We start from the raw sequence: 25854 nt of genomic DNA, 5'->3' as shown, positions 1-25854 counted from the left end.
AGGTGGTGTTTTGCAGACTCTACATTATTCTTTAGTGCTGCATAGCATTCCAGTATGTGTATGTACCATAGTTTGGTCATCCATTCTTCTGCTGATGGGCACGTAGGTTGTTTCCATCTTTTTGCTATTGTAAATAGTGCTGCAATGAACATGTGTGTGCATGTATCTGTTCCTGTCCTGGCTCTCACCTCTCTAGGATATATACCTAGGAATGGGATTGCTGGATCAAATGGTATCTCCAATTCCATCTTTCTAAGGAATTGCCATATTGCTTTCCACAGTGTTTGTATCACCTCACAGTCCCACCAGTAGTGTATGAGTGTTCTGGTTACCTAGTGCCGCTCTGACAGGAATATACCACAAATGGAATGGCCTTAACAAACAGGAGTTTATTTTAAAATTTGGAGGCTTTAAGTCCATGTTCAAAGTGCCAGGCTCTAGGAGCTGGGTGAATCAGCCTTGGGGTCCAGCTCTGCCTCCTGCTCCCGGCCCACTGGAGTTAGAGGCATTTCTTCACTCAGACAGCTGCTGGCTTCTGAGGCTAAGAAGCCCAAGGTTGAGAGGTAAAAAAGGCACAGTCCCGATGTTACCAAACCACACAGCAGGCCATTAATTTAAGTCCATTGTAAGTCCCAAGGTCAGCAGAGCATAGCAGGCTGCTGAGCAATGACACCGTTACATGCAGGGTCCAAGTGTGCCATAGGCTAGAGACCATTCCCAAGGCTTCTCCTTAAATACAGGAAGCAGACCACATCCCAAAGGCAACTACTCAGCTGCTCGTGGTAGATCCCACCATGGAGTTGATTGCCAGTCTCATCCTGGGAAATAACTGCCACCAGCTGCGTAGCTACTCAACCAGGCCCAGCCAAGTTGACATACAAACATAACTACCACAATGAGAGTCCCAATCTCTCCATATCCCCGCTAGCATTTGTTATTTTCTGTTTTATTGAACCTTGCCATCAGTGCTGGGATGAGACAGTATCTCATTGTTGTTTTGATTTGCATCTCTCTGATGGCCAATGATCATGAGCATCTCTTCGTGTATTAGCTGGCCACCTGAATATCCTCCTTGGTGAAGTGTCTATTCATGTCTTCTGCCCATTTTTCAATTGGATTGTTAATTCCTTTGCTGTTGAAACATTGGAGTTTTCTATAAATCTTAGAGATAATTCCCTAGCCAGATATGTAATTACTGGCAAATATGAATTAGTTGCTGTCATTTTTGTTATGTGCTTTTTCATGATGGCAATTTCTTTGTTCCATATAATTTTCTATGCTGAGCTCTTTTTGTTTATGAATTGTGTTATCACTTCCTTCATTGCTATTGTTTTAGTATTTGCTAAATATTTGTGCTGGTCCTCTTTTTTACTTTGATGTGAGGTTTTCATTTTACCCTGTGATTTATAGTTTTCTTCCCAAGTTTAGAACAGTCCGTTCTATCTTGTAGTTGTCTTGACTTCCCTATCCTCTAGAAGTTCTGTAATGACACAGTTTTTTCCCTCTTTTTAGTTTGTAGTTGTCCTCATTTGTCAATTGATGTCTCTGGTTCCCTGTTTACAGTCTTGTAGGTTTATTTACTTCCATAGCTAGGTTGGTTTCTGGGTTATATCATCATGTATGTTAACGGTCAGTTGTTGTTGGCTGTTGTTGCTTCTCTGTCCAAAGGGCTCCCTTTCGCATCTCTTGTAAGTTTGGTCTGGTTTTAACAAATTCCCTTAATTTCTGCTTATCTGGAAATGTCCTAATTTCACCATCATATTTGAGGGACAGTTTTGCTGGGTACATAATTCTTGGTTGGAAATTTTTCTCTTTCAGGGTTTTATATATACCCCCATCCCATTGTCTTCTCGCCTGCATGGTTTCTGCCGAGAAATCCAAGCTTAGTCTTATTGGTTGTCCCTTATAGGTAACTTTTCTTTTTCTTGTGCTGCTCTCATGATTCTTTCTTTGTCTTTGGTTTTGGTGAGTTTGATGATGATATGTCTTGGTGATTTTCTTTTGGTGATTTCCTGTTTGGGTTTCATTGGATTTCCTGAATGAATATATTCTCATCTTTCATCATACCAGGAAAATTCTCTTCCAACAGATCTTTGACAATTTTCTCAGTGGTTTTCTTTTTCTCTTTCTGTTCTGTAATTCCGATTACACATGGGTTATCCCTTTTGATGGTATCCCATATGAATCTTAGGCTTTCTTCATTTTGTTTTGATTTTTCTGATTTATCCCTTTCCAAAGAATTTCAGGTATTTGCCTTCAATTTCACTAATTCTGTCTTCCATTGATTCAATTCTGCTCCTTTGCCCATTCAATGTCTTATCTATTTCTGAAATTTTAGTATTAATTTTCTAGATTTCTGTGTGTAGATTTTGTATCATTTGTAATTTTTCATTTATTTTGTCATTTTGTTCTTGTATTGTCTTTTGAAACTGTTGTAGGGTTTTCTCTGTGTTTTCCTCAATTTTTTCAATGTTTTCCTTGATCTGCCTCTCAATTAGTTGAAGATACCTAAATATAGTACTTTTGAATTCCTTATCAGGGAGTTCCAATGCTGCTTCTTCCTCAGGGATGTGTTTTGGGTCTGTATGCTGGTCCCTTGTTTCTCCTGCTTCATCTTGCTTCTTTGTGTGCACTGTAATGCTCTGTTGTCTCTGAGGCATTGTGACGTGTGTTTATATTTATTTGGTGATTGTATGTTGGAGTGACTAGCCTAGGATTTGCATTTTCTTTGTTTTGTTTGTATGTTATCTATGCAAGCAGGGTACTGTGCTGTGCTCCTCTATTCACTAGTTGCCAGCACTTATACACTCACCACCTGTCTCCTTTCCTGTTGTCAGCCTCTTGTATGTCCCTCCTGACCTTGCAAACAGAGCCTATTCTTAGGTCTCTGGAATCCAAATGAGAATGCTATCACTTTAAAATCCAAAATGGTTGCCACTTGTAAGGATTCAAAATGGCTGCGCCCTTGGTCACTTTAAATATATGAAATGGCCACCACTTGTAAACATTCAAAATGACTGTGCCCTTGGTCACTTTAAATATCGAAAATGTCTGCCACTTGTAAACATTCAAAATGGCTCCCCGCTTGGTCATTTTAAATATCCAAAATGGCTGCTGCATGTGAACAATCAAAATGCCTGTGTCCTCCAGACAGTGGAAAGTCCACAGCTCAGGTTGTCTCCCTCCTTGCTGTTTCCCTTCCTAGTCATAGGCCACCAGGGCAGTTGTCCCTGTAGCCCTTGGCAACCAGGGCTGATCTTTAGGTCAATTCTTAGGTCCCAACACCACTTGGAAATATTCAGACTGTTGGTCCCATCAGAGTAGCTGATAGTCCGCTGCTCTGACTGTCTCTGTACTCACTGTTTTCATTCAGAGTTTTCCACTAGTTGGTGCCTAATCCACATCTGTATAGTTCCTTTCAAAGCTCAGGGCTCCAGGGTTATCTTCTGTATCTCTGTCAATTGGTTTTTCTTTTCTTTGTTGAAGAGGGTCTGTGTCGCTTGTCTGCCTATTCTGCCATCCTACTGGAAGTGGTTTATTTTTATAGCCAAATAATATTTCATAGTATGGACATGCCACTTTTTGTTTATCAGTTGATGGACATTTGGGTTGTTTCCACATTTTTGCTATTCTGAATAATACCACTATGGACAGTCATGTACAGGTTTTTGTGTGGGTGCATGGTTTCATTTCTCTTGAAATGAAAATGGTTTCATTTATCTTCAAGCTTAAGGGTGGAATTGCTTTTTCCTCTGCCTGTAGCATGTTTTTCTGTTCATAGAATAGTAGAATTGTAATTTCAGTTTAAATGTTACTAGTCAGAGATACCTTTTGCAGTGTAGTGTATTGCTTAGTATGTTCATTCTAGGTATGTTGTTTTGTTGTTATGTGCAGTGGCATCGGACCTGACTCATTGCGACCCCTCCTTGGGTTTCTGAGGCAGTATCACTACGGAAGTAGATTGCCCAACTTTCCTTCTGAGGAATGGCTGGTGGGTTTGAACCACCAGCCTCCTGGTTAGCAGTCAAGTGCCTTAGGCACTACACTACCAGAGCTCCTTTTCTAGCCATAGTTCTCCATTTTGTGATGTATTGTAAATTCTAGCTCCTATGCCAGTGGTTATAGTCCCTTTTTGGGATGAGTTATCTGTTGCGTTGATGAAGTAGGATTAGGATAGGATGTATCTTGAGTCTTGCCTTGCTGGAGGTGACTCAAGTGACTACCTTTAGTTTCCTTGAGGTTGTATAAGTGAATGCAAAGTTCACTCTCTTGCTCTGGATCCTGTATTGGAATTATCATCCTCTCCTCTGGTTCTTGGGACTTGAGACAGCAGCTAGTTTTCTGACCTGTCAACTTGGGTTCATTAGCCCCTGCAACTATGTGAGTGAGAAGAATCCTCTAGACTGAGGCCAACCCACGGATTTTGGACTTGTCAAGTTTCTACCACCACACGAGCCATTTCCTTGGCAGTTTGTGAGTTCTGTGAGATGTTTCAGTGAAATATGGAACTCTAAGATGGGAGGGGGAGCTCTGGTAGGGTAGTGCCTAAGGCACTTGATTGCTAACCAGAAGGCTGGTGGTTCAAACCCACCAGCCACTCCTCGGAAGGAAGGTTGGGCCAAGGAGGGGTCGCTATGAGTTGGGTCCAACTCAATGGCACAGAACAACAACAAGATGGGAGGGAGAGTACTTAGGGGAGAAGGAGGATGTGATGTTAGAGATGAAGGACTGGTACCGTCGTTTGGAAAATTTGGACATTTGGGACTCCTTTAACCTTCACTTCATAGGGAACAGCCTTGTGCTGATCCTTCTAAAAGAAGTTATTCAAGCACCGTCACTGACCATTTTATCTAAAGCAGTCTCCCCCACAAATTACTGTTTGTTGTTGTTGTTGTTGTTATGTGCCATCGAGTCAGACCCGACTCATAGTGACCCCTTCTTGGGTTTCCGAGGCGATACCACTACGGTAGTAGATTGCCCCATCTTCCTTGTGAGGAGTGGCTGGTGGGTTTGAACCACCAGCCTTCTGGTTAGCAGTCAAGTGCCTTAGGCACTATGCTACCAGAGCTCCCAAATTACTGTTTATTTCATGATTTTCATAGTACTTATTGTCATTTGAAATTATCTTACTTGTATTCTCCCTAATTAGAATGTAAACTCCTTGAGAGCAGAGACCTCATCTGTCTTATTTACCACTGTATCTTTGGCAGCTAAAGCAGTGTTGTGCTTACCATGTACACAGTAAATACATGAATGAATGAGAGAAGGAGAAAGAGAGAGAAGGAGGGAGGAAGGAAAAAAAACAGGCTGGTTGGGTGCTTGGTTGGTTGGTCAGTCAGATGTTTAACTGCAGTAGTGAATGATTTAAAATGATCCATTGAAATATTAAATTGTATTCATGTGTATTTGGAAGGAAGATTGGGCAATCTACTTACATTGTGATACCACCTCGGAAACCCAAGGAGGGGTCGCTATGAGTCGGATCTGACTCGACAGCAGTAAGTTTGTTTTGGTTTGTTTTATTCATCCTGGTTTATGAGATTATAAGCAATTATATTTCTTTCTCTTGCATTTCCACATTTTCCAAATATTCACCAATGAACATAAATTACTTTTGTAATAAGATATACATATATTTGTTTTAAAGAAGGGCCTCAAAAGAGCTTTGAAGAAATAGTTATACTAATGAACCAGTCAGAATACCTTTCATCCTGAAGCAGCCCACTCCTGTTCTTGGGGTATTTAATTAAGTTTTGAGTTTTATTTATGTAGCAGATTTTTATGTTTTCCAAAGGTGCTTGCACTAATATATCTCCCCACCCCTGCTCTGCTTACAGTGTGGTGTTGATTCTCCACAAGAGGTGGAATCTTTGTTCCTTCCCCTTGAGTCTGATTAGGACTGTGACTGTGGTGGACATGAAGCTATATGACTTCCAGGCCTGAATCATAAAAGGCAATATAGCTTTCACCTAGTCCTCTTGAGATGGTTACCCTTGGAACCCAGCTCCATGTTATAAAGAAGCCTTATAGCGACATGGAAAGGCCATGTGTGGGTGTTCCTGTTATAGCCTTAGCTGAGATCCCAGACTTCTGCTAGCACCACCTGCCAAACATGTGAGTGAATCAACAGGTGATTCCAGCCCCCAGCCTTTGAACTGCTGCAACTGTTGCTAAGTGAAGCAGAGATAAACTGTCCCTTCCCAGCCCTGTGCAAAATGCAGATTAATGAGCAAAGTAAATGTTGTTTTAAGCCACTATATTTTGATATTGTTTGCTATGCATCAATAGATAACCAGAAAAATTTCTAAAACTTGTAGCCTAATTCTGTGCATTCATTATCCTCTAATACTTCCTTATCATGTTTTCCAAGACTTAGATAAAATTTTAGAATCTCAGGAATCATTCCTGCTATTATATTATTTCAAAAGCATTAACCCTGATGGTTATTGCATGTCTGTGGCATATATGAAGAAACAGCTGGTTGATGTGCTGAGACAAGATGTCAGGGGAGATGCGGTATAGTGAATTACTTAATATGACTTTTCTAGCTATGGTCTTTGTGACTCCCACCAGGTGACTGAGTGGAACTATGTAAATGTAAGGTATTTGTGGCCTACCCAAGGGGATTAGATAGCTTACTAATAATGTAAATAAGGTACATGTTACCCTTGTGGGGGTGGGACCGTGGAAATAAGGTATATGGAGCCCTCCTGTGGGATTGGTCAGTTTTTCTGTTCTGCTAGGGTTAAAATGAGCCATCCCAGACGTGGAAGGGGGGAATCTTACTGCAATCAAGAGAGAGGAGCTGGGAGTAGAGCATGTCTTTGGACCCTTGCCCTGAGACAGGAGAGTGATGGCAGAGATAGATGGTGGCAGCAGAGACAGTGGAACTAAGAGACCAGCATGAGACAATGAGAGGCTTGCCATCCCACAGAGTGAGAAAGCTGAGTGCCTTCAGGCAGGAGGCTTGCTAGTGGAGTAGGGTATACATATTGGCAGACCTAAAAGAGCTTTGTAACACTTGCCTGAGCAGGGCAGAGGCCAGGCCAAGAGGCTGAGGGCCAAAGAGAGGTGTGCCTGTGGACATGGAGAGGAGAGGCTGTCCTGATGGAAGAATTGTATACTGAGCATTCCTGAACCTGAATTGTAACCTGAGCTCTGGTAGCATAGTGCCTAAGGCACTTGACTGCTCACCAGAAGGCTGGCGGTTCAAACCCACCAGCCACTCCTCGGAAGGAAGGTTGGGCAATCCTACTATCCGTAGTGATACTGCCTCGGAAACCCAAGGAGGGGTCGCTATGAATCGGGGCCAACTCGACAGCAAACAACAACAACAACCTCCCTAACAAACCTCATAATCATGAGTGTTGTCTGTGACTTCTGTGTGGCCATTGCAACAGATTATTGAACCCAGCAGAGAAGTAGAATGCTATTGGGAGGGATAGTTGGTGTCAGCATTGGTTAAAAAGAAAAAAAAAAAAAAAAGTTAAAGGGTGGTGGCATATCTGACCTTTACCTCATAGGAACCAGCCTTGAGCTATTGATGTTCATCTTGATTCTCTTTCCCCCTTGTGAAGTTAGAGAAGATCAGAGGATGCCTCCCTCATGCCCTTTTTGCAGGAGACTAAAATCTGGTGAAGGAGGGGCTAGGTTCCTCTACTGTGTGCTGATGAGATCATGACAAGAATATTGCATTGAGTTCGGAGGACTGACCTGGCACGTATTTAGTGAAAAAGAACAGCATGGTGAAGCAACTAAAAATCTAGTCAGCTGTACATAGCAGTCTCTTTCTCCATTCTCTGCATTTATTCATGTATTGCTTCTGTCTCCTCTTTTTTATATTCTTCTGGCCCCACGACAGTTCCATTTCTCCCATGGACAATTCCTGTTCATCCTTTAAAATCTCAGCAGTGGCAGCTCTTGTAGGAAGGCTTCCATGGCCCACCATTCTGGTTATGTGTTTCTTATGTGTTCTTTCATAGTACTCTGTGCTTCTCTGTTACTGCCCTTTTCAGTGTTGTCTTAGAAATATATCTATGTATCTTTCTCCTCTATAAGAATGTGAGTTACCTAAGAGTAGGGACTCTCTCTGGTTAATCTTGCTATGTGCCAGACTCCCATGATGAGTTTGTCACATAGCACTATGTAAGTGTTTTATGAATCAGTGTATAAAGGATTAACATGTTCATTAGGTTTGTTCTCTATGGCCCTAGGAGGGTTGAAGATAAAAAGAGCCTTGCTCAGAAGAATTTTCTGAGCTAGTAGATGCCAAGGCCTGCACTAAGTTCTCTGTCCGTGGGGGTACCCAAGCAGAGGCTGGACAAGCATTTTCATTAGTTAAAAAAAATTATGGGATACCTAGGCGACAGATAAGCATAGATAAAGAAGATGCATTCCATTCCTAAAGGAGTCTACAGTCTAGGATTGAAGATAATATACTGGTGAATGACTGATAAGGGGTATATGCAGGGTGCTGTGGGAATGGGAAAAGGAGTTAATTATTTATGTCAGGAAATAGAGGTCAGAGAAGGTTTCACAGAGATGACTCAGTCATATGTCTGAGTTGCATCTTGAAAGATGAGTAGGAATTTGTCATGTCAACTAGAACCCATAAAGTAGTGACTGTGAGTGGCACCTCAGGGCACTGCAAGTAGTACATTATTGGTTGTAGTCATGGAGTTGGTTTTGTTTGGTGTTGGTAGTAGTTCTACCAGTAATAATTGCTAATGTTTGTTACGTTATTGAGTGTCTGCTCTGGGCTACACATTGAGCTAAGTAAGAGGAGATATGGCTTAGGAAACTAACCAGAGGCCAGGTCTTAGACGTTTTTCCCTAAGAATTATTAAAGGATTATTAGTAGGGGTGGGACACACTTTGATTTGTATATAAAGATAACTGTTGTCTGGTTTGTGACCATGATGACACAGCATTTGGAAAGACAGAATGGTCTTTGATCCTGAGATCTTTGATCCTATGCATTATCATTACTATTACACTATTTTTTCCAACTTCATGGGCAAATAATATGAATACCATATTGCCTTCTCCTTCTGGACAACAAAATCATGGTTTCATGTGTGTGCTTAGTTGGGCAGAAATGACAAATGACCCATTTTCCCAGAGACTGAGGGAGAAGGAAGGATCATCAATATTCTAGAATGTATTTAAACAGCTTCTGCATCTCATTTAAGTTAATTTAAATGTAAAATAATCATGAATATTCTTTGCAGGTTCTCTGTCTAGTCTTGCATTGGGATGACTTCTGCTAAACCATGCTAAGCCATCATCTGTTGCAGAACCAGTGAAGCAAACCAAGATATGGCCATGCTGCTACTTTCATCACTCTGGTGCTCAGTGAGCCATTCCACCAGCCTGAACTTAGCCTGTGGTAGCTGAAGAGAAATTAGTGGCTAGTTTTGACACCTGCCTGAACTGAGCACAGGCAAATATTGACATTTCTGTTTTAAGAATGATTTGAAGATCAGATGGTATTTTCTTTAGATTTATTATCCCTAGGTGGCTGTTTAAGGAGCCTTGGTGGTGCTGTGGTTAAGCATTTGGCTGCTAACCCAAAAGTCTATGGTTGGAACCCACCAGCTAGCTACTCTACAGGAGGAAGATATGACAGTCTGCTTCTGTAAAGATTAGAGTGTTGGAAACACTATGGGGCAATTCTACTCTGTCCTATAGAGTTGCTATGAGTTGGAATCAACTTGACAGCAATGGGTAATGCATAGGCAACTGGAATCCAATTCTAAATCTATCACTTGTTTATCTTTAGTTTTCTGTCTAATGGGCCTAATAATACCTGTTAGGATTGTTATGAGGATCATTTTGATTGTCGTATGTGAAAGCTCTATCATAGGATCTGGTAAATACTCACTGCCATGGAGTCAGGTCTGACTCATAGCGACTCCTTGGGTTTCTGAGGTGGTATCAGTACAGAAGTAGATTGCCCAACCTTCCTTCTGAGGAGTGGCTGGTGGATTTGAACTACCTGCCTTCTGGTTAGCAGTCAAATGCCTTAGGCACTATGCCACCAGAGCTCCCTCTGGTAAATAAGTGCTTAATAAATATTAGTTTCCTTTCCTTTTCTTCAGCCAATCAGAATACCTGAAACTACTATTATTGATTCATTGTTACTGATTCATTCTTTTGAATGTCATTAAATTGTATATGCTCTGTGAAGGGTGACATTTTAAAGCTATTTAATTACCTCCTTTGCCAGGTTAATGTGCAGAATTTTTGTGCCTACTAGCTAAAAGTAATAGATTTTGGGGATTGGATTGAGGAAGTCATTAGAAAAGAGGCAGAGACATCAAGAGTGAGCAGAGACTCTCCAAAAAAAAGGGGATGAAAGCACCTTAGAATCATAGAATTTTAGTATCGGAAGAGATTATTGAAATTTATATCAGTCTTCTAATTTTATAAATGGGAAACAGGCCAGGAGAGGGAAGTGATTTGATGAAAAGTTACACAAAAAGTTGGAGACAAGATTAAGATCCTTATTTTCTGACCCCCAGTTTAGTGTTCTTTTGTTACTTTTTTCTTTACCTATCTTAGCAGTTTTTTTCTTGCATTGATGGTAGGTAGTAGGACTTTTTCAGTTCTTCACATTTCCATTTTACTAGAGGACCTTTGTATATGCTGTTTATTCTGCCTAGGGTTTGTGAGTTCCCCCATGCCCCTGCCAGAAGCCCCTTTTCATCTTGATCACATCTTCATTTTTTTTCTCAGATCTCATTTTATGTGTCACTTCTTCAAGGACAATTTCCATGACTCCTTAAGTTGGGACCCATATTTTATGGTCATGATACTCTGTATTTTTCCTTCATAGTACTTATCACATTTAAAATTAAATACTTATTTGTAGAATTAACCATTTAACGTTAATTGTGAGATTGTAATGTACCTTGAAATTAAGAACTGTTTTGTCTCTGGCAAATAGCATAGTGCCTAGCACATAGAGGTGCTTAATAAATATTTGTGGAATCAGTGAATGAAAGAATGACAGCAATTATTTCAGGTACCTTTCATAGTCTGCATGGATAGGCCTATGAGATAATACAGAGAAAATATATGTTTTTATGCCTTATCCTCTAAATATTTGGAAAGAAATTCCCCCAGAATGGATCCTTAAGTACTTAAGTGGTCCAAGAGAATTCAGGAACTATCCAGCAATATCATTAATATTACACACAAGTAAAGTTTTGCTGAAGATAATTTTAAAACCGTTTCAGCAGTACATCGACAGGGAACTGCTAGAAATTCAAGCCAGATTCAGAAAAGAACGTGGAATGAGGGATATAATTGCTGACGTCAAATAGATCTTAGCTGAAAGCAGAGAATACCAGAAAGATATTTACCTGCATTTTATTGATTATACAAAGGTATTCAACTGCATGGATCATAACAAATTATGGATAACATTGAGAAGAATGGGAATTCCAGAAGACCTAATTGTGCTCATGTGGGACCCATACACAGACCAAAAGGCAGTTACTGGAACAGAACAAGGGGATACTACATGATTTAAAATCAGGAAAGGTGTGTGTTAGGGTTGTATCTTTTCACCATACTTATTCTGTAATAATTTTGAGCAAATCTGAAAATCTGGACTGTAGGAAGAATGCACGTTAGGATTGGAGAAAGATTCATTAACAACCTGCAATATACAAATGACACAGCCTTGTTTAATGAAAGTGAAGCACTTACTGATGAAGATCAAAGACTACAGTCTTCAGTGTGGATTGCATTTCAACATAAATAAAACAAAAATCCTCACAGCTTGACCAATAAGGAAACATCATGATAAATGGAGAAAAGATTGAAGTTCTCAAAGATTTCATTTTACTTGGATCCACAATATGCCCATAGAACAGAAGTCAGGGAATCAAATAATCAAATAATCATTGGGCAAATCTGCTGCAAAAGACCTCTTTAAAGTATTAAAAAGCAAAGATGTCACCTTGAGGACTAAGGTTTCCCTGACCCAATCCATGGTATTTTCAGTCACCTCATATGCATATGAAAGCTGGACAATGAATAAGGAAGACTAAAGAAGAATTGGCTCCTTGAGTTATGGTGGTGGTGTTGTTATGTGCCGTCAAGTTGGACCAACTCATGGCGACCCCTCCTTGGGTTTCCGAGGCAGTATCACTACGGAAGTAGATTGCCCCATCTTCCTTCCAAGGAGTGGCTGGTGGGTTTGAACCACCGGTCTTCTGGTTAGCAGTCAAGTGCCTTAGCCACTGTGCTACCAGAATTATGGTGTTGGCAAAGAATATTGCATATACCATGGACTGTGAAAAGAACAAACAAATCTGTCTTGGAAGAATGCTCTTTGGAAACAAAGATAGTGAGACTTTTGTCTCACGTACTTTGGAAATATTACCAGAAGGACCGGTCCCTGGAGAAGGACATCATGCTTGATAAAGTAGAAGGTCAACAGAAAAGACAAGACTGTCAATGAGATGGATTGACACAGTGGCTGCAACAGTGGACTGAATCATGGCAATGATTGTTTTGAGTTTCGTTTTGTTGTACATTGGGTTGCTGTGAGTTGGAACCAATTTGATGGTGCCTAACATCAACAAATACATCAGTAAATTGTTCATATGCTGAGTGACTACACAGATATTTTGCTAACATTTGAAAACTGAAATGTAGAAGACAAAATGCAAAAGATGTTTAATGTAAAGTCAGTAGATCCTGATTCAAAAACTTTAGAGAAACCTTCTGCATGTTACAGAACTTGGCAGTAGCTTTTGCTACTGTGCCTGATTTTTTTTTTTTTTAACATTTAAAAGTGATTCAGATGAAAGGTTTTGGAGGCAACATAATATAGAGAGGTGTGCTTTGGAGTAAGTCAGAACCTAGCTCTACTCTTTCTTAACTCTGTGATTTTGGACAACGTACTTAAACTGTCTAAATCTCAGTGTTCTCATCTCTGAAATAAAGATCATAACATTACCTACATTCAAATTGTTGTTAAAGTTAGATAATGAATGTCAAGCACTTAACTGTAAGACTTTGCACAAATGCTGTTATTTTCATTATTCTAATAATTTACTAGAAGATATCATTCACTTTGCATAAGGTCTCTTCCTTCTTCTTAGAATGTCTTTCTCTACCACCCTATTTCATTATCTGTTTTCACCTTTTCTGGCTTCTGTGTGCTTCTTTTGTTGTAATTATTTCTCTATATTTAATCACATGTTTCTCATTCCCTGTGCATTACTAAGTTGTACACGCCTCAAGGGGACTGATTGTGTCCTGTTTTTCATTGTGTCCTCAGTGCCTGGCACAGAGAAGATGTTATTAAAGAATCAATTAAATGTGTAAACCCTATCAAATTAGTTTAAGGATTAGAAATAACCTGGCCACAACACCTAGCATAGTACCTAGTTTGCTGTTTAATATACCAAAAAAAAAAAAAAAAAAACCTCACTGCTTTTGAGTTGGACCTGACTTATAGCAGTTCCCGAGGTTTCCTCCTTGGGTTTCCAAGGTGGTGTCTCTCTGGAAGTAGGTTGCCCAGTCTTCCTTCTGAGGAGTGGCTGTTGGGTTTGAACTTCCAGCCTTCTGGTTAGCAGTGAAATGCCTTTGACTCCTACTGTTTAATATATGATAGCAATGATAATAATAAATGTTGTTTTTCAGAAATCTTAGTTACCTTGATTAACTAAATGATTTCCTCAGCTTTGATAATCTCTTCTTATGTGCATTAGTGGATATTTTATCCATCCAAGATGTTTAAGGAAAGGGGGACATGCTCATGAGTTCTGATGGGACCCACAAACCTGTAGATGGTTGGCATCGTTATTTCCTGGAGGTACTGATAGCATAGTTTGTGATGCAAACACTGCAGGATGGTGCAAGCACTGCATGACTGCAAGACTGTCCTCCAGGAATAGTAAGTCAGTATCCTACTTAGATATATAGAATAGATGAATGGATGGATAAGATAGTGTTTGTTCAGACACAATAAATATACACAGAGTAAGTAAAGGATGATTAAATATGTAAAGTAATTAGTAAGGAGACAGAGTGGCTACAAAAATGATTGTGAGGCAATGGCGCAGAACCAGACAGTGTTTGATTCTGTTGTATGTGTAGTCACAGTGAGTAGGAACCAACTCAGTGGCACCAACAACAACAAAGGAAATCATTAGAATTGACAGTTTTCAGCATTCTGCTGTTTCATTTTTATCTGATTATAATTACAGTTCTATGATTTTCAAATCCTGTTGTCTGTCTTTGTTTTTATAGCTATTGGATGAACTCCCAATGATTTACAGCTGTTGTATATTTGTGTACTGCATGTAAGTACTAATGTTTAAAATTTGATATATCTTCAAATTTATATTTGCCTCATAGTGAGTTAACTACTATAACTAATTAATTACTGGGAGATTGTAATAGTGTAGAAGATGATAACTTTTGTGATTCAAAGTTGAGTACAATCTCTGGGAAGTTATGATAATGTTGTTCATTAGTTTCTGTGGTCTCAAAACCCTGTAGCCAATTTAGGTAGAATCTGATTTAATATGAGTAAAAGTTGTATAATTTATCTTTTCTTGAGTGATGAATTTGTATAAACTTAAAGATTTTTTTATATTATGCCATAGAATTTTTAGATGCAGTTTCTGTATATACTACAGTGTAGTTTCTTACTAGAAGCTTATCTGAAAAGTGATGTACACATCTATCAGTGTGCAGTGATTATGTCATTTTAATCTCCTCTTTGCTTGACAATATCTCTGTTATATAATAGATATTTGTGTCCTTTAAATTCTCCCTATTCTAAATCAGAGTAAATGCTGTCAAGAGTATGGTCACACTGATTGGTAATTCACAATCATAGACAAAAATGAGAGAAACAGCTCAGAAACCATTACCAATTCAAAGTTCTCTTCCTGGATCCTATTTAATTTGCTTCAATATCAAATTAATTTGCAGTTCCTGAATGTCAGAGATAAACAAGAACATTAATAAGTGCTGATGTTTATTTATCTACTTTGTACCCGGAACTGTGCTTGACAGCTTAGTACATTATCTCTAATTGTCGCAATTGTGCAAGATAAATGGGTATTATCCCTATATTATAGATGAGGAAATGAAGCACAGAGAGATTTAATAACTTGCCTAAGGACATAAACAGAGCTTGTATATTAAAATATCCCTGAAAATATATCATGATAGAGAAAATAACAATTGTCAGAACTCCTCTCAAAGAGAATTTGGAAGAATACTCTGATAGGCTGCTTAGGATGTGGTACAAGTGTAGAAGTGGGACCCTTACTGTAATGTGTGGTCAGATAGCAACAGATGATCATTAGATGTGCCTTCTCAGGAGGGTGGGTAAGGACTTTTGAGTGGGGTATTCAAATTTGTGCTCCAGCTAAATTGCTGGGGATATTAGAGGAGTACTTCCATGCATCCCCATGAAAGTGTGCATTCAGCCTCTTTAAATGTTAAGAAAATATGTAAAGGATGTGCTTGGAAAGGCAGCAAATTACTAGCCTGTCTTGGGAACCCACATGTCTGAGTCTGCCTTAGTAACAAGGCTTGTAAGTGGTAGAACCACAATTTGAACCAGTGCATCTGTCTTATATATAAGCATACCTTAGAGTAATTTAAAGTTTCGTTTTTAAAAAATTTTTATTTCTACTAAACTTTAAAAACCATGCTCCTATTGGCTTTTACCTTAACTAAGACTGATTTTTATCCAAAAATAGTGAAAGGAAGAGTGACCTGCTAAAATTTATATGTGACAATCGATATCTTAACAATATTAAGTTTTTCAATCCATGAATTTTTTATATTTCTCCATTTATCTAGATTTTAATTTCTCTCAGTGATGTTTTGTGGGTTTTGGTGTGGAGATCTTACCCACACTTGTTAAATTTGTACCTGGGTTTTCCATGGTTTTTAAATAGTATTTTAAGGAACTGCCAGTAAGATGGCAGACTAGTCAGACAAGCTACATAGATCCTCTTCAATAAAGAAAAGAGAAACCAATTGACAGAGATACAGAAGATAATCCTGGAGCCCTGAGCTTTGAAAAGATCTATATAGAAGTGGATTAGGCACCAACTAGTGGAAAACCTTGAATGAAAACAGTGAGTACAGAGACAGAGCAATGGACTATTAGCTACTCTGACGGGACCAACAGCCTGAATATTTCCAAGTGGTGTTGGGACCTGAGAATTGACCTAAAGATCAGCCCTGGTTGCCAAGGGCCACGGAGATGACTGCACTGCCTGTGACTAGGAAGGGAAACAGCAAGGAGGGAGATAACCTGAGCTGTGGACTTCCAGCTGCCTGGGGGGCAGAGCCATTTTGATGGTTTATAAGCAGTGGCCATTTTGGATATTTAAAGTGAACAAAGGTACAGCCATTTTGAATGTTTACAAGTGGTGGCCATTTTGGCACAGCATAGTACCCTGCTTACGTAGATAATATCCAAACAAAACAAAAAAAAATCATGGGCAAGTCACTCCAACATACAATCACCAATTAAATATAAATACAAAAATGTCACAATGCTTCAGAGACAACAGAGCATCCCAGTCCACACAAAGAAGCAAAATAAAGCAGGAGAAACAAGGGACCAGGACACAGAACCAAAACACATCCCTGAGGAAGACACAGCATTGGAACTCCCTGATAAGGAATTCAAAAGAATTATATTTAGGTACCTTCAATGAATTGAGAGACAGATCAAGGAAAACACTGACAAAATTGAGGAGAACACAGATAAAACCCTAGAAAAATTTCAAAAGACAATACAAGAACAGAATGACAAACTAAAGGAAAAATTAGAAATGCTACAAAATCTACAGACAGAAATCCAAAAGATTCATACTAAATTTTCAGAAATAGATAACACATTCAACAAGCAAAGAAGTAGAATTGAATCAATGGAAGACAGAATTAGTGAGATTGAAGGCAAATACCTCAATATTTCTTTAGAAAGGGATAGATAAGAAAAAAAATCAAAACAAAATGAAGAAAGCCTAAGGATCATGTGGGATACCATCAGAAGGAATAACCTACACGTAATCAGAATTCTAGAACAGGAAGAGACAAATAAAACCACAGACAAAATTGTCAAAGATTTGTTGGAAGAGAATTTTTCTGGTATGATGAAAGATGAGAATATATCCATTCAAGAAATCCAACGAACTCCAAACAGGATAGACACCAAAAGAAAATCACCAAGACATATCATCATCAAACTCACCAAAACCAAAGATGAAGAAAGAATCCTGAAAGCAGCATGGGAAAAATGAAAAGTTACCTACAAGGGATAACTGATAAGACTAAGCTGGGATTTCTTGGCAGAAACCATGCAGGCAAGAAGACAATGGATGGTATATATAAAAACTTGAAAGAGAAAAATTTGAAACCAAGAATTATGTACCCACCAAAATTGTCCCTCAAATATAATGGTGAAATTAGGACATTTCTATATAAGCAGAAATTAAGGGAATTTGTTAAAACCAGACCAACCTTACTAGAAATACTAAAGGGAATCCTCTGGACAGAGAACCAACAACAGCCAACAACAACTGACCGTTAACACACATGATGACATAACCCAGAAACCAACCCAGTTATAGAAGTATCCAAAGTAAATTAGCCTACAAGATTGTAAATGGGGAACCAGAGCCATCAATTGACAAATGAGGACAACTACAAACCAAAAAGAGGGAAAAAACTGTAGTTTCAGAAATTCTAAGTGGTAGGGAAGTCAAGACAACTACAAGATAGAACAGACTGTTCTAAACTTGAGAAGAAAATTATAAATCACAGGTAACCTCAAAGAAAAATGATAAACCTTTACATCAAAATAAAAAAGAGAACCAGTACAAATATTTAGCAAATCTACTTCTGTAGTGATACTGCCTCAGAAACCCAAGGAAGGGTTGCTATGAGTTGGGGCCCACTCGACTGCACATAACAACAACAACAAAAGAATAGCAATGAAGGAAGTGATAACATGATTCATAAACAAAACAAGCTCAGCATAGAAAATTATATGGAACAAAAAAAATCAACACCCCACAGAAAAGCACATAACAAAGTGACAGCAACAAATTCTCTAAAATTTATAGAAAATGCTAACACCTCAGCAACAAAATGATTAACAATGCAATTAAAAAATGAGCAGAAGACATGCATAGACACTTCACCAAAGAGGATATTCAGGTGGCCAGCAAATACGTGAAGAAATGCTCATGATCATTAGCCATCAGAGAGACAATGAGATACCATCTACTCCAGCACTAATGGCAGAGTTCAACAAGATAGAAAATAACAAATGCTGGTGAGGATGTGGAAAGATTAGGACTCTCATACACTGCTATTGGGCTGTCAAATGATACAACCACTGTGGAAAGCAGTATGGCGATCCCTCAAAAAGCTGGAATTGGAAATACCATTTGATCCAGCAATCCCATTACTAGGTATATATCCTAAAGAGGTGACAGCCAGGACAGGAATGGATATATGCACACCCATGTCCATTGCAGCACTATTTAAAATAGCAAAAAGATGGAAACAACCTGGGTGCCCATCAACAGAAGAATGGATAACCAAACTATGGTACATACACACAATGAAATACTACGCAACACTAAAGAATAATGTGGAATCTGCAAAACACTGCATAACATGGATGAACTTGGAGGACATTATGCTGAGTGAAATAAGTCAATCACAGAAGGACAAATAAAGTATTAGTTTATTATTGTACAAAGTTAAGGAAAGGTTTATCTATGGAAGGAAATTTTCTTTGTTGGTTACCAGGGGTGGGAAAGGAAGGTAGGGAATACTGCAACAACAACAACAAAAAATGCATTGACCCATGTCACTTTAGTTTAGTATATTTCACTATACATAAATTATATTTCAATAAAATGCGTTAAAATATAAAACAAGTATTTTAAGTTTACAATAAATGTAATGTAGACCTCCTATAGACCTCTGATCTCTTAACAGATAACCTGCTGTGAGGAGATATGAAATAATAAACAGAAATATCTAAATGATTGATAGAATGAAGAGTATATAACCCACACATATCCCACCTAACTTTTCCATCACTGTGCAAGCCATAAAGTCCTAGAATTTAAAAATAAAAACAAATATCCTACCTACTTTTTCATTGTTCAAGTCATAAAGTCACAGAATTCAAAGATTAAAGAGAACATACAGTCCAAAGACCTCTACAGATGCTGAAATAGGAGTTGGGCCTAATTCCCACAGCCAGTTGCTGAACTGAGAGAACTTTTCTGCCTATACCAAGATAAAGCCCTCAAAGTTTGGATATTACCGATGGTCAAATATTTGTTCATACTTGCTTATTTACTATCTCTGTGTGTCAGGCACTATCCTAGTGACTCTAACCAAGCCAAACCAAACTCACTGCCATTGAATTGATTCCCAACCTCCATAGCAGTCCCCATTAGATTTCCAAGGCTGTAAATCTTTATGGAAGCAGTCCACCTCATCTTTCTCCCACCGAGCAGCTGGTGGGTTTGAACTGCCAGCCTTTTGGTTAGCAGCCAAATGCTTTTACCACTACACCACCAGAGGTCCTTTCCTTGTGACTGGGTACATGAAAAAAGATTTTATCCCTACATACAAAGAATTCATAGTCTTATTGGGAGAAAGATAACTAAAGAGTCATATTTTCTGTAACAGTGTGCCTTAGCAAGGGACCATTGGCTGCAAGATATAGAACCCTACTCAAGCCAGCTTGAGTTGAGAGATTTACTTATTGTGAGGACATTAACTCTAACTAAACTCAAAGCCATCGAGTCAGATCTGACTCAAAGCAACCCCTCCTTGGGTTTCTGAGGCATTATCTGTAAGGAAGTAGTTTGCCCAGTCTTCTTTCTGAGGAGTGGCTGGTGGGTTTAAACCGCCAGCCTTCTGCTTAGCAGTCAAATACCTTAGGTACTAGGCCACCACAGCTCCTGGTAAAGACACTAGGGAAATCTTATGGAATGCAATAGCATGAAGTATAGCCTTACTTCACCAGAACTAGGAAGGCGGCTTCTCCCTCTATCACTATTTCCTCTATTCCTTCCTGTCTATGTGGCTTCAGAATCTGTGTATGTGCTTTATTTTTTTCTTTCCCACAGATCTCTTCTCTATTCACTCATTCACTTTTTCATTATAAAAACTTGTTGCTATGGAGTCAATTCTGACTCGTAGCAACCCATAGAACAGTAGAACTGCCCCCAAGGCTGTTGTAATCTTCACAGAAGCAGACTTCCACATCTTTCTATGATAGAACAGTTTGAAACATGACCTTTTGGTTAGCATCCAAGTGCTTAACCACTGTGTCTCCAGGGCTTCTCTTATTCATTATATATGCCATCGAGTCAGACCCGACTCATAGTGACCCTGCCTTGGGTTTCTGAGGCAGTATCACTACGAAAGTAGATTGCCCAACCTTCCTTCTGAGGAGTGGCTGGTGGGTTTGAACCGCCAGCCTTCTGGTTAGCAGTCAAGTGCCTTAGGCACTATGCTACCAGAGCTCATTATAGCTACCTGCAAATAATAGCCTCACTCCTTAAGTCCATATGACTTTATACTTTGCCTCCCCATACTTGATTGACTCAGTCTCTGGGCCCAAAGCTTCAGATTTTTAGGTAGCAGCCTCTCATTGGCCCAGGTTAAGTCAGCTATCTACTTCTGGTCCATCTAGCTTCTTGGAAGTTAACAGCAGTGCAGGTTTTCTACAGTTAGAGTGCGGATGGGAAGAAATGATGGATGTCACTAGATCACAGATACATATGCAAATGGTAAAGCAACATTATATTTGTTTTCCTCATCAGATATTCTAAAACAAGTTTCTTTTTCTCTTTTTGTTTTTAAGGTTTGAATGTTTCAAGATGAAGAATTCAGTAAACTACCATCTGCTTTTTACATTAGTTCTGTTCAGTTTAATAGTAACCATAGTAAGTCATATTTTGTTTCTACCAGATTAAGCATGTAAACTAGCCATTTATGGGGTTTGGCAAATTTTTTTCCCAGTGTTGCTTCATTGTGTTCAGATTGAAATGTTTTTTACAACTAGAATTTATGAGTATTTTTACTTTGTTTCCTGTCCAAATGTCATTTCTCCTTGTAATTGGAATAACTTTTTAATCTTTTTCTTTTTTTAAAGGGGGAAAAGTTAAAAAGTAAATACTTAATAGCAATAGGAAAAAAAAATGTTAATCTTTTCTCATGGGTGAACATATTATCTCCTATTTGTTAAAAACAAGTGATTGACTGTTCTTTTGAGGATAGTGTGACTGATTTAATGGTTTCCTCATAAATTTAGATAGCTTGTCACTTCTGATCCCATTGTAGTGCTTTTGTCTCCTCAAAAGAATTGCATTTTGTATTAAGAGATTATTCATCTCAATTTAATTCAACATTTATTGAAAATCTACCATGTCAGGCATTGGAATACAAAGATGACAAAGAAGCAGTTGGTATCTTTGAGGAGTTCATTCTAGTTGGAAAGTCAGACATGTTGACAAAGAATTACATGAAAGGATGATAACTATATAGGTGAAATAAAGGAGGATGCATCACTACTTGAGTGGTCAAGGAAAGCTTTAGAGAAAAGGCATTGGGCTGAATTTTAACAGATTACTAGGAGTTCACCAGGCCCTCAAGCAAGAATGTGGTAAAGCATTTTTAGGTAGGGACTATTGCATGTCCATAGACATAGGAAAATGGAACAATGTAGAAGAATGTAGTGAACTCCCATCTTTAAGTGCTTACTGTGTGTCAAATGTTTTACTGAGTATTTTGCATTTATTGTCTCATTAAATTATCACCACCAATGGAATTACAAACTATTAAGAAAGGAGAGTATAGACTGGAACATGTGGCAAGTGGAGAGCCATGAATCTGGTGAATTAGACAAACATCAGGCCTTTGTATGCCATGTTTAAGAATTTGGATTTTTATACTGAAGTCAACTTGGAGCCATTAATGTTTTTTTAAAGTAGAGGAAAAGCATAATCAGACATATGTTTTTGAAAGATTACTCTGATTGTGGAGGATGCATTACAGAGGTATGAGGCTAGAGCCGGGGATTTAAAAAAAAAGAAAAAACACCATCATGTTGATCCTGACTCATCATGACCCTATAAGACAGAGTAGAACTGCCCATAGGGTTTCTTAGACTATAAGCAGACTGCCTCATCTTCCTTCCACAGAGTGTGTTCGAACTGCCAACCTTTTGGTTAGCTGGCAAATGCATTAAACATTGTACCACCAGAGCTCCTAGACCCAGGGATACCAGTGTCTAAACCCAGGGAGTTTTTAATTTAATTAGGCAAGATATGAAACTCAGACTAAAGTAAAATAGCTATAGGGATGAAAAGAAGTTACCATAATTAATAGGATCTTGTGACAAACAGAGTAGAGGGAGATGGAAGTGGAATGAAAATAGAGCATTGTCTATAGAACAAATCTCTAGTTTATGGTCAGAACATCAGGATATGTATGTCTTTAACCAAGATGGGAAGCTTGGGGGAAGAGCACATTTTGCAAGAAAATTAATGAGTAGGTTTGTACTATGGGATAGTAGTGGTAGATGAGTTCAGTTTGGAATGCATTGACATTGAGGTACCTGTCATTAATGACATCTGAGACTTAATTGGTAGGGCTGGGCTGAAGATGTAGAGTTGGGCATTGTCAGGGTATAAGTGCCAGTACTGAGGAGCTCTGATGGCACAGTACCTAAGGCATTTGACAGCTAACCAGAAGGTTGGTGGTTCAAACCCACCAGCTGCTTCACAGAAGGAAAATGGGGCAATCTACTTCTGTAAAGGTTTACTGCCTTTGAAACCCACAGGCGGTCTCTACGAGTCAGAATAGATTTAATGGCAGTGATTTTTTTTTTTTTTTAAGCGCCAGTAGTAGAAATGTGGGAATAGATCAACTTGCAGAGATAGTATTGACTAAGATGATTGAATATACAACCCTATGGAACACTGACATTTGAAGATCAGTAGAAGTTGAGCCAGCAAAGGAGACTGTTGTTGTTGTTGTTATGTGCCGTCGAGTCGGCCCTGACTCATAGCGACCCCTTCTTGGGTTTCCAAGGCAGTATCACTACGGAAGTAGGATTGCCCAACCTTCCTTCTGAGAGGAGACTAAGAACAGGTAATGGGAGATGTAAGAAAGCTAGGAGAGCCTGATGTCACAGAGTATAAAGAGATTTCTAGGAGTGAGGGGTGAGTAACAGTACTGCCTCTGAGAAGATGGATAAAATTGAGATTAAGATTTGACCCATTGAAATTGCCATTTAAAAGACCAAGTATCCTTAAAGAGGATACTGTCAGCAACAGCTTGATAGAGACAGAAGCTATATTTAAGTGAGCTGAGGAGGGTGAAAAGGAGGTTGAAAGAGCACATATCCACTATTTTCTTAGGTCTCTACAATGCCCTGCATAGTCCTTTGCCTAAATGACATACTCATTAATCATGGAAAAATCCTAGAATTTCAGAGGTCAAAAGGAGTCTATATAGAATAGAATAAAGTCCAGAGAGTTTCAGTGACTTGCCTGAGTAGGCAAGTTTATATAGGAAAAAAACTTCAAGGAGGAGGTATAGTTTAAGTGGATCTTGAAAGATGAATGTTTGTAAGAGGAGGAGAGAGAGTGGGCAGATTTCTGGACAAAGTAGAGAGAACAGTTAACGACACAGAAACATGAAACTAGCATATTTGGGGAAGTGCAGTACGTTCTGGAGCCTGGGATGAAAAAGAGACGAGAGGAGGACAATGAAGCCAGACAGAAAGGCAGGGGCCAGATCACAGAAGGTTTGAATGTCAGGCTAAGAAGTTTGAACATTATTTTATTTTTTAAAGTTTTTTTACAATTTGGGTAAAAGTTTATAGAGCAAATTCATTTTCCATACAGCAGTTCATACACATTTTGTTTCATGACATTGATTGCAATCCCCATAACGTATCAGCTCACTTCCCACTTCCTCCCTGTGGTTACCTTTTCCTTGTGTCCTTTCCTTTGTATTCCGGCCCTTTGAGCTATTTCCCTGTGCAAATACTGCCCTTCTGATCTCCCTTGAACATTGTCTTTTAAGTAATGGGAGTCATTTCAAGGTTATGATTTGACTTTTGACTTTTCTGTACCATATCATTTAAAAATTGTACCCCTGTAAAGCAATAAATGCATGTTTAATCTTAAGCAGGCATCTCACCTAATCACCCAATGACATTGGAACCTAAAATTAGGGTTTACAGAACTGGAAATTAATCTAAGTGAGAGATTGAGAGTTATTTGGAACAAGAAGAGAGCATATGAAAGTTCTTTTTAACTGTCTTCACTTATTGAGCACCTACTATGTGCTAGACACTTTCAGGTATTTTAGCTTATCTTTCCTAACCACTATTATCCACATTATTTAGATGACAAAAAATGAGTCTTTGGTTAAATAACTTGAATTTAGCAACTAAGTGGCAGAATTTGAAATTTAACTCTCATTTCTAAGTCTAGTATTCTTTCTACTGTAGAACAAAGCTGCTACAGGGATTATCAACATGTCCATACTTCCTTACTCCTGCTTCATGCTACTGCAGAGGCCATGAGGCCAGAGTAGTCCAATTTAGCTTACTGTGACAGGGCTAGGCCTTCCTATAGGTACTAATACTTCTATGGGATGCCATGTAATCTGACTGGTTTTAACATGGCTGGAGTCTTTTATAAGTAGCAGGATGAGGGAAACAGGAAAGGTTTGAGATTTGCAGAATTGTTGAGATAATGCACTTCATTCACATGGGTTTCTTTTAATATTTTGCAGGTTTACCTTAAGGTTAAAGAGCCTGTATTCCACCAGGTAATTTTTAAAAATTATCATACACTTTTTATTTAATAGTAGTTGCTTGTCTTATGTTTTCCCTTTTCTAGTAAAATATAAATTAACATTTGAAAATGAAATAGTAAATGCCCTGGTAAAGTTCACTGTTTAAAACAGAGGTTGCAAATGGAAATGCCTATAGGAGCCAGGTATAGGTAACAGGAATATAAGTGAGACAGCCAATATCCAGATACAGCTGGCTGCTGGTATTCAGTAATGTAGATGCAGCATTCCTTATATAAGCAAAAAAAAAAAGGAAGCATTGCACACACACACAGTCTTCTTATAATATTATGATCTAAAAAAGACAGTACTGAAAATTTCTTTAATATTTTTTTCTAATATATTTGAGTAGCTTCATCAAGGTGGGAGGTTTATGTACATTTAAGGAAGCAAACACAGGAAATTGTTGCTAGAAATGATGTTTTAAGTGTCTTCCATAATGAAGCCAGAGTAAAGTAAAGTAGCAGCCTGTAAATAAAGATTGCTATTGTTTATTGAGTGTCAACCATGAGCCTGGCACTCTGCTCATTATTACACAAACATTCTCTAATCTTTCCAACAGTCCTACAAATTAGAGGTTTTTATCCATATTTTAAGGGAAATGAGCTCAGAAAGATTAAGTAATTTGGCCCAAGGTTACAGAGTTATTAAGAGGCGGAGCCAGGATTATAAATTAGGTTTGTCTGACTCTTGTCACCATCCTTTTAATAAATTAGCACATAAAAATAAATAAATAAGCACATATGTAAGGAATGTTGTTGTTGTTGTTATGTGCCATCAAATCAGACCCGACTCATAACAACCCCTCCTTGGGTTTCCGAGGCAGTATCACTACGGAAGTAGATTGCCCCATCTTCCTTCTGGAGGAGTGGCTGGTGGGTTTGAACCACCAGCCTTCTGGTTAGCAGTCAAGTGCCTTAGTCACTACGCTACCAGAGCTCCCCTTTTATA

The 25854-nt window shown here is 38.7% G+C and overlaps 1 protein-coding gene across 1 annotated transcript in view; it reads left to right on the top strand.

Annotated features, from left to right (window-relative positions):
* Nucleotides 1–25854, top strand: part of ACER3 (alkaline ceramidase 3) — a 266579-nt gene that overhangs the window by 175559 nt on the left and 65166 nt on the right. The window contains exons 4-6 of the mRNA XM_007940912.2: nucleotides 14272–14324; nucleotides 20897–20978; nucleotides 24844–24879. Of these exons, the coding sequence (XP_007939103.1) occupies nucleotides 14272–14324; nucleotides 20897–20978; nucleotides 24844–24879 (171 nt within the window). The remainder of the gene's footprint in view (nucleotides 1–14271; nucleotides 14325–20896; nucleotides 20979–24843; nucleotides 24880–25854) is intronic.

Source organism: Orycteropus afer, unplaced genomic scaffold (genome assembly GCF_000298275.1).
Source record: "Orycteropus afer afer isolate SDZICR_OR568_19922 unplaced genomic scaffold, OryAfe1.0 scaffold00074, whole genome shotgun sequence".
In the NCBI taxonomy this organism is placed as follows: domain Eukaryota; kingdom Metazoa; phylum Chordata; class Mammalia; order Tubulidentata; family Orycteropodidae; genus Orycteropus; species Orycteropus afer.
Note: the sequence above shows the minus strand (reverse complement) of the source record. Positions and strands in the feature narration are given on the sequence as shown.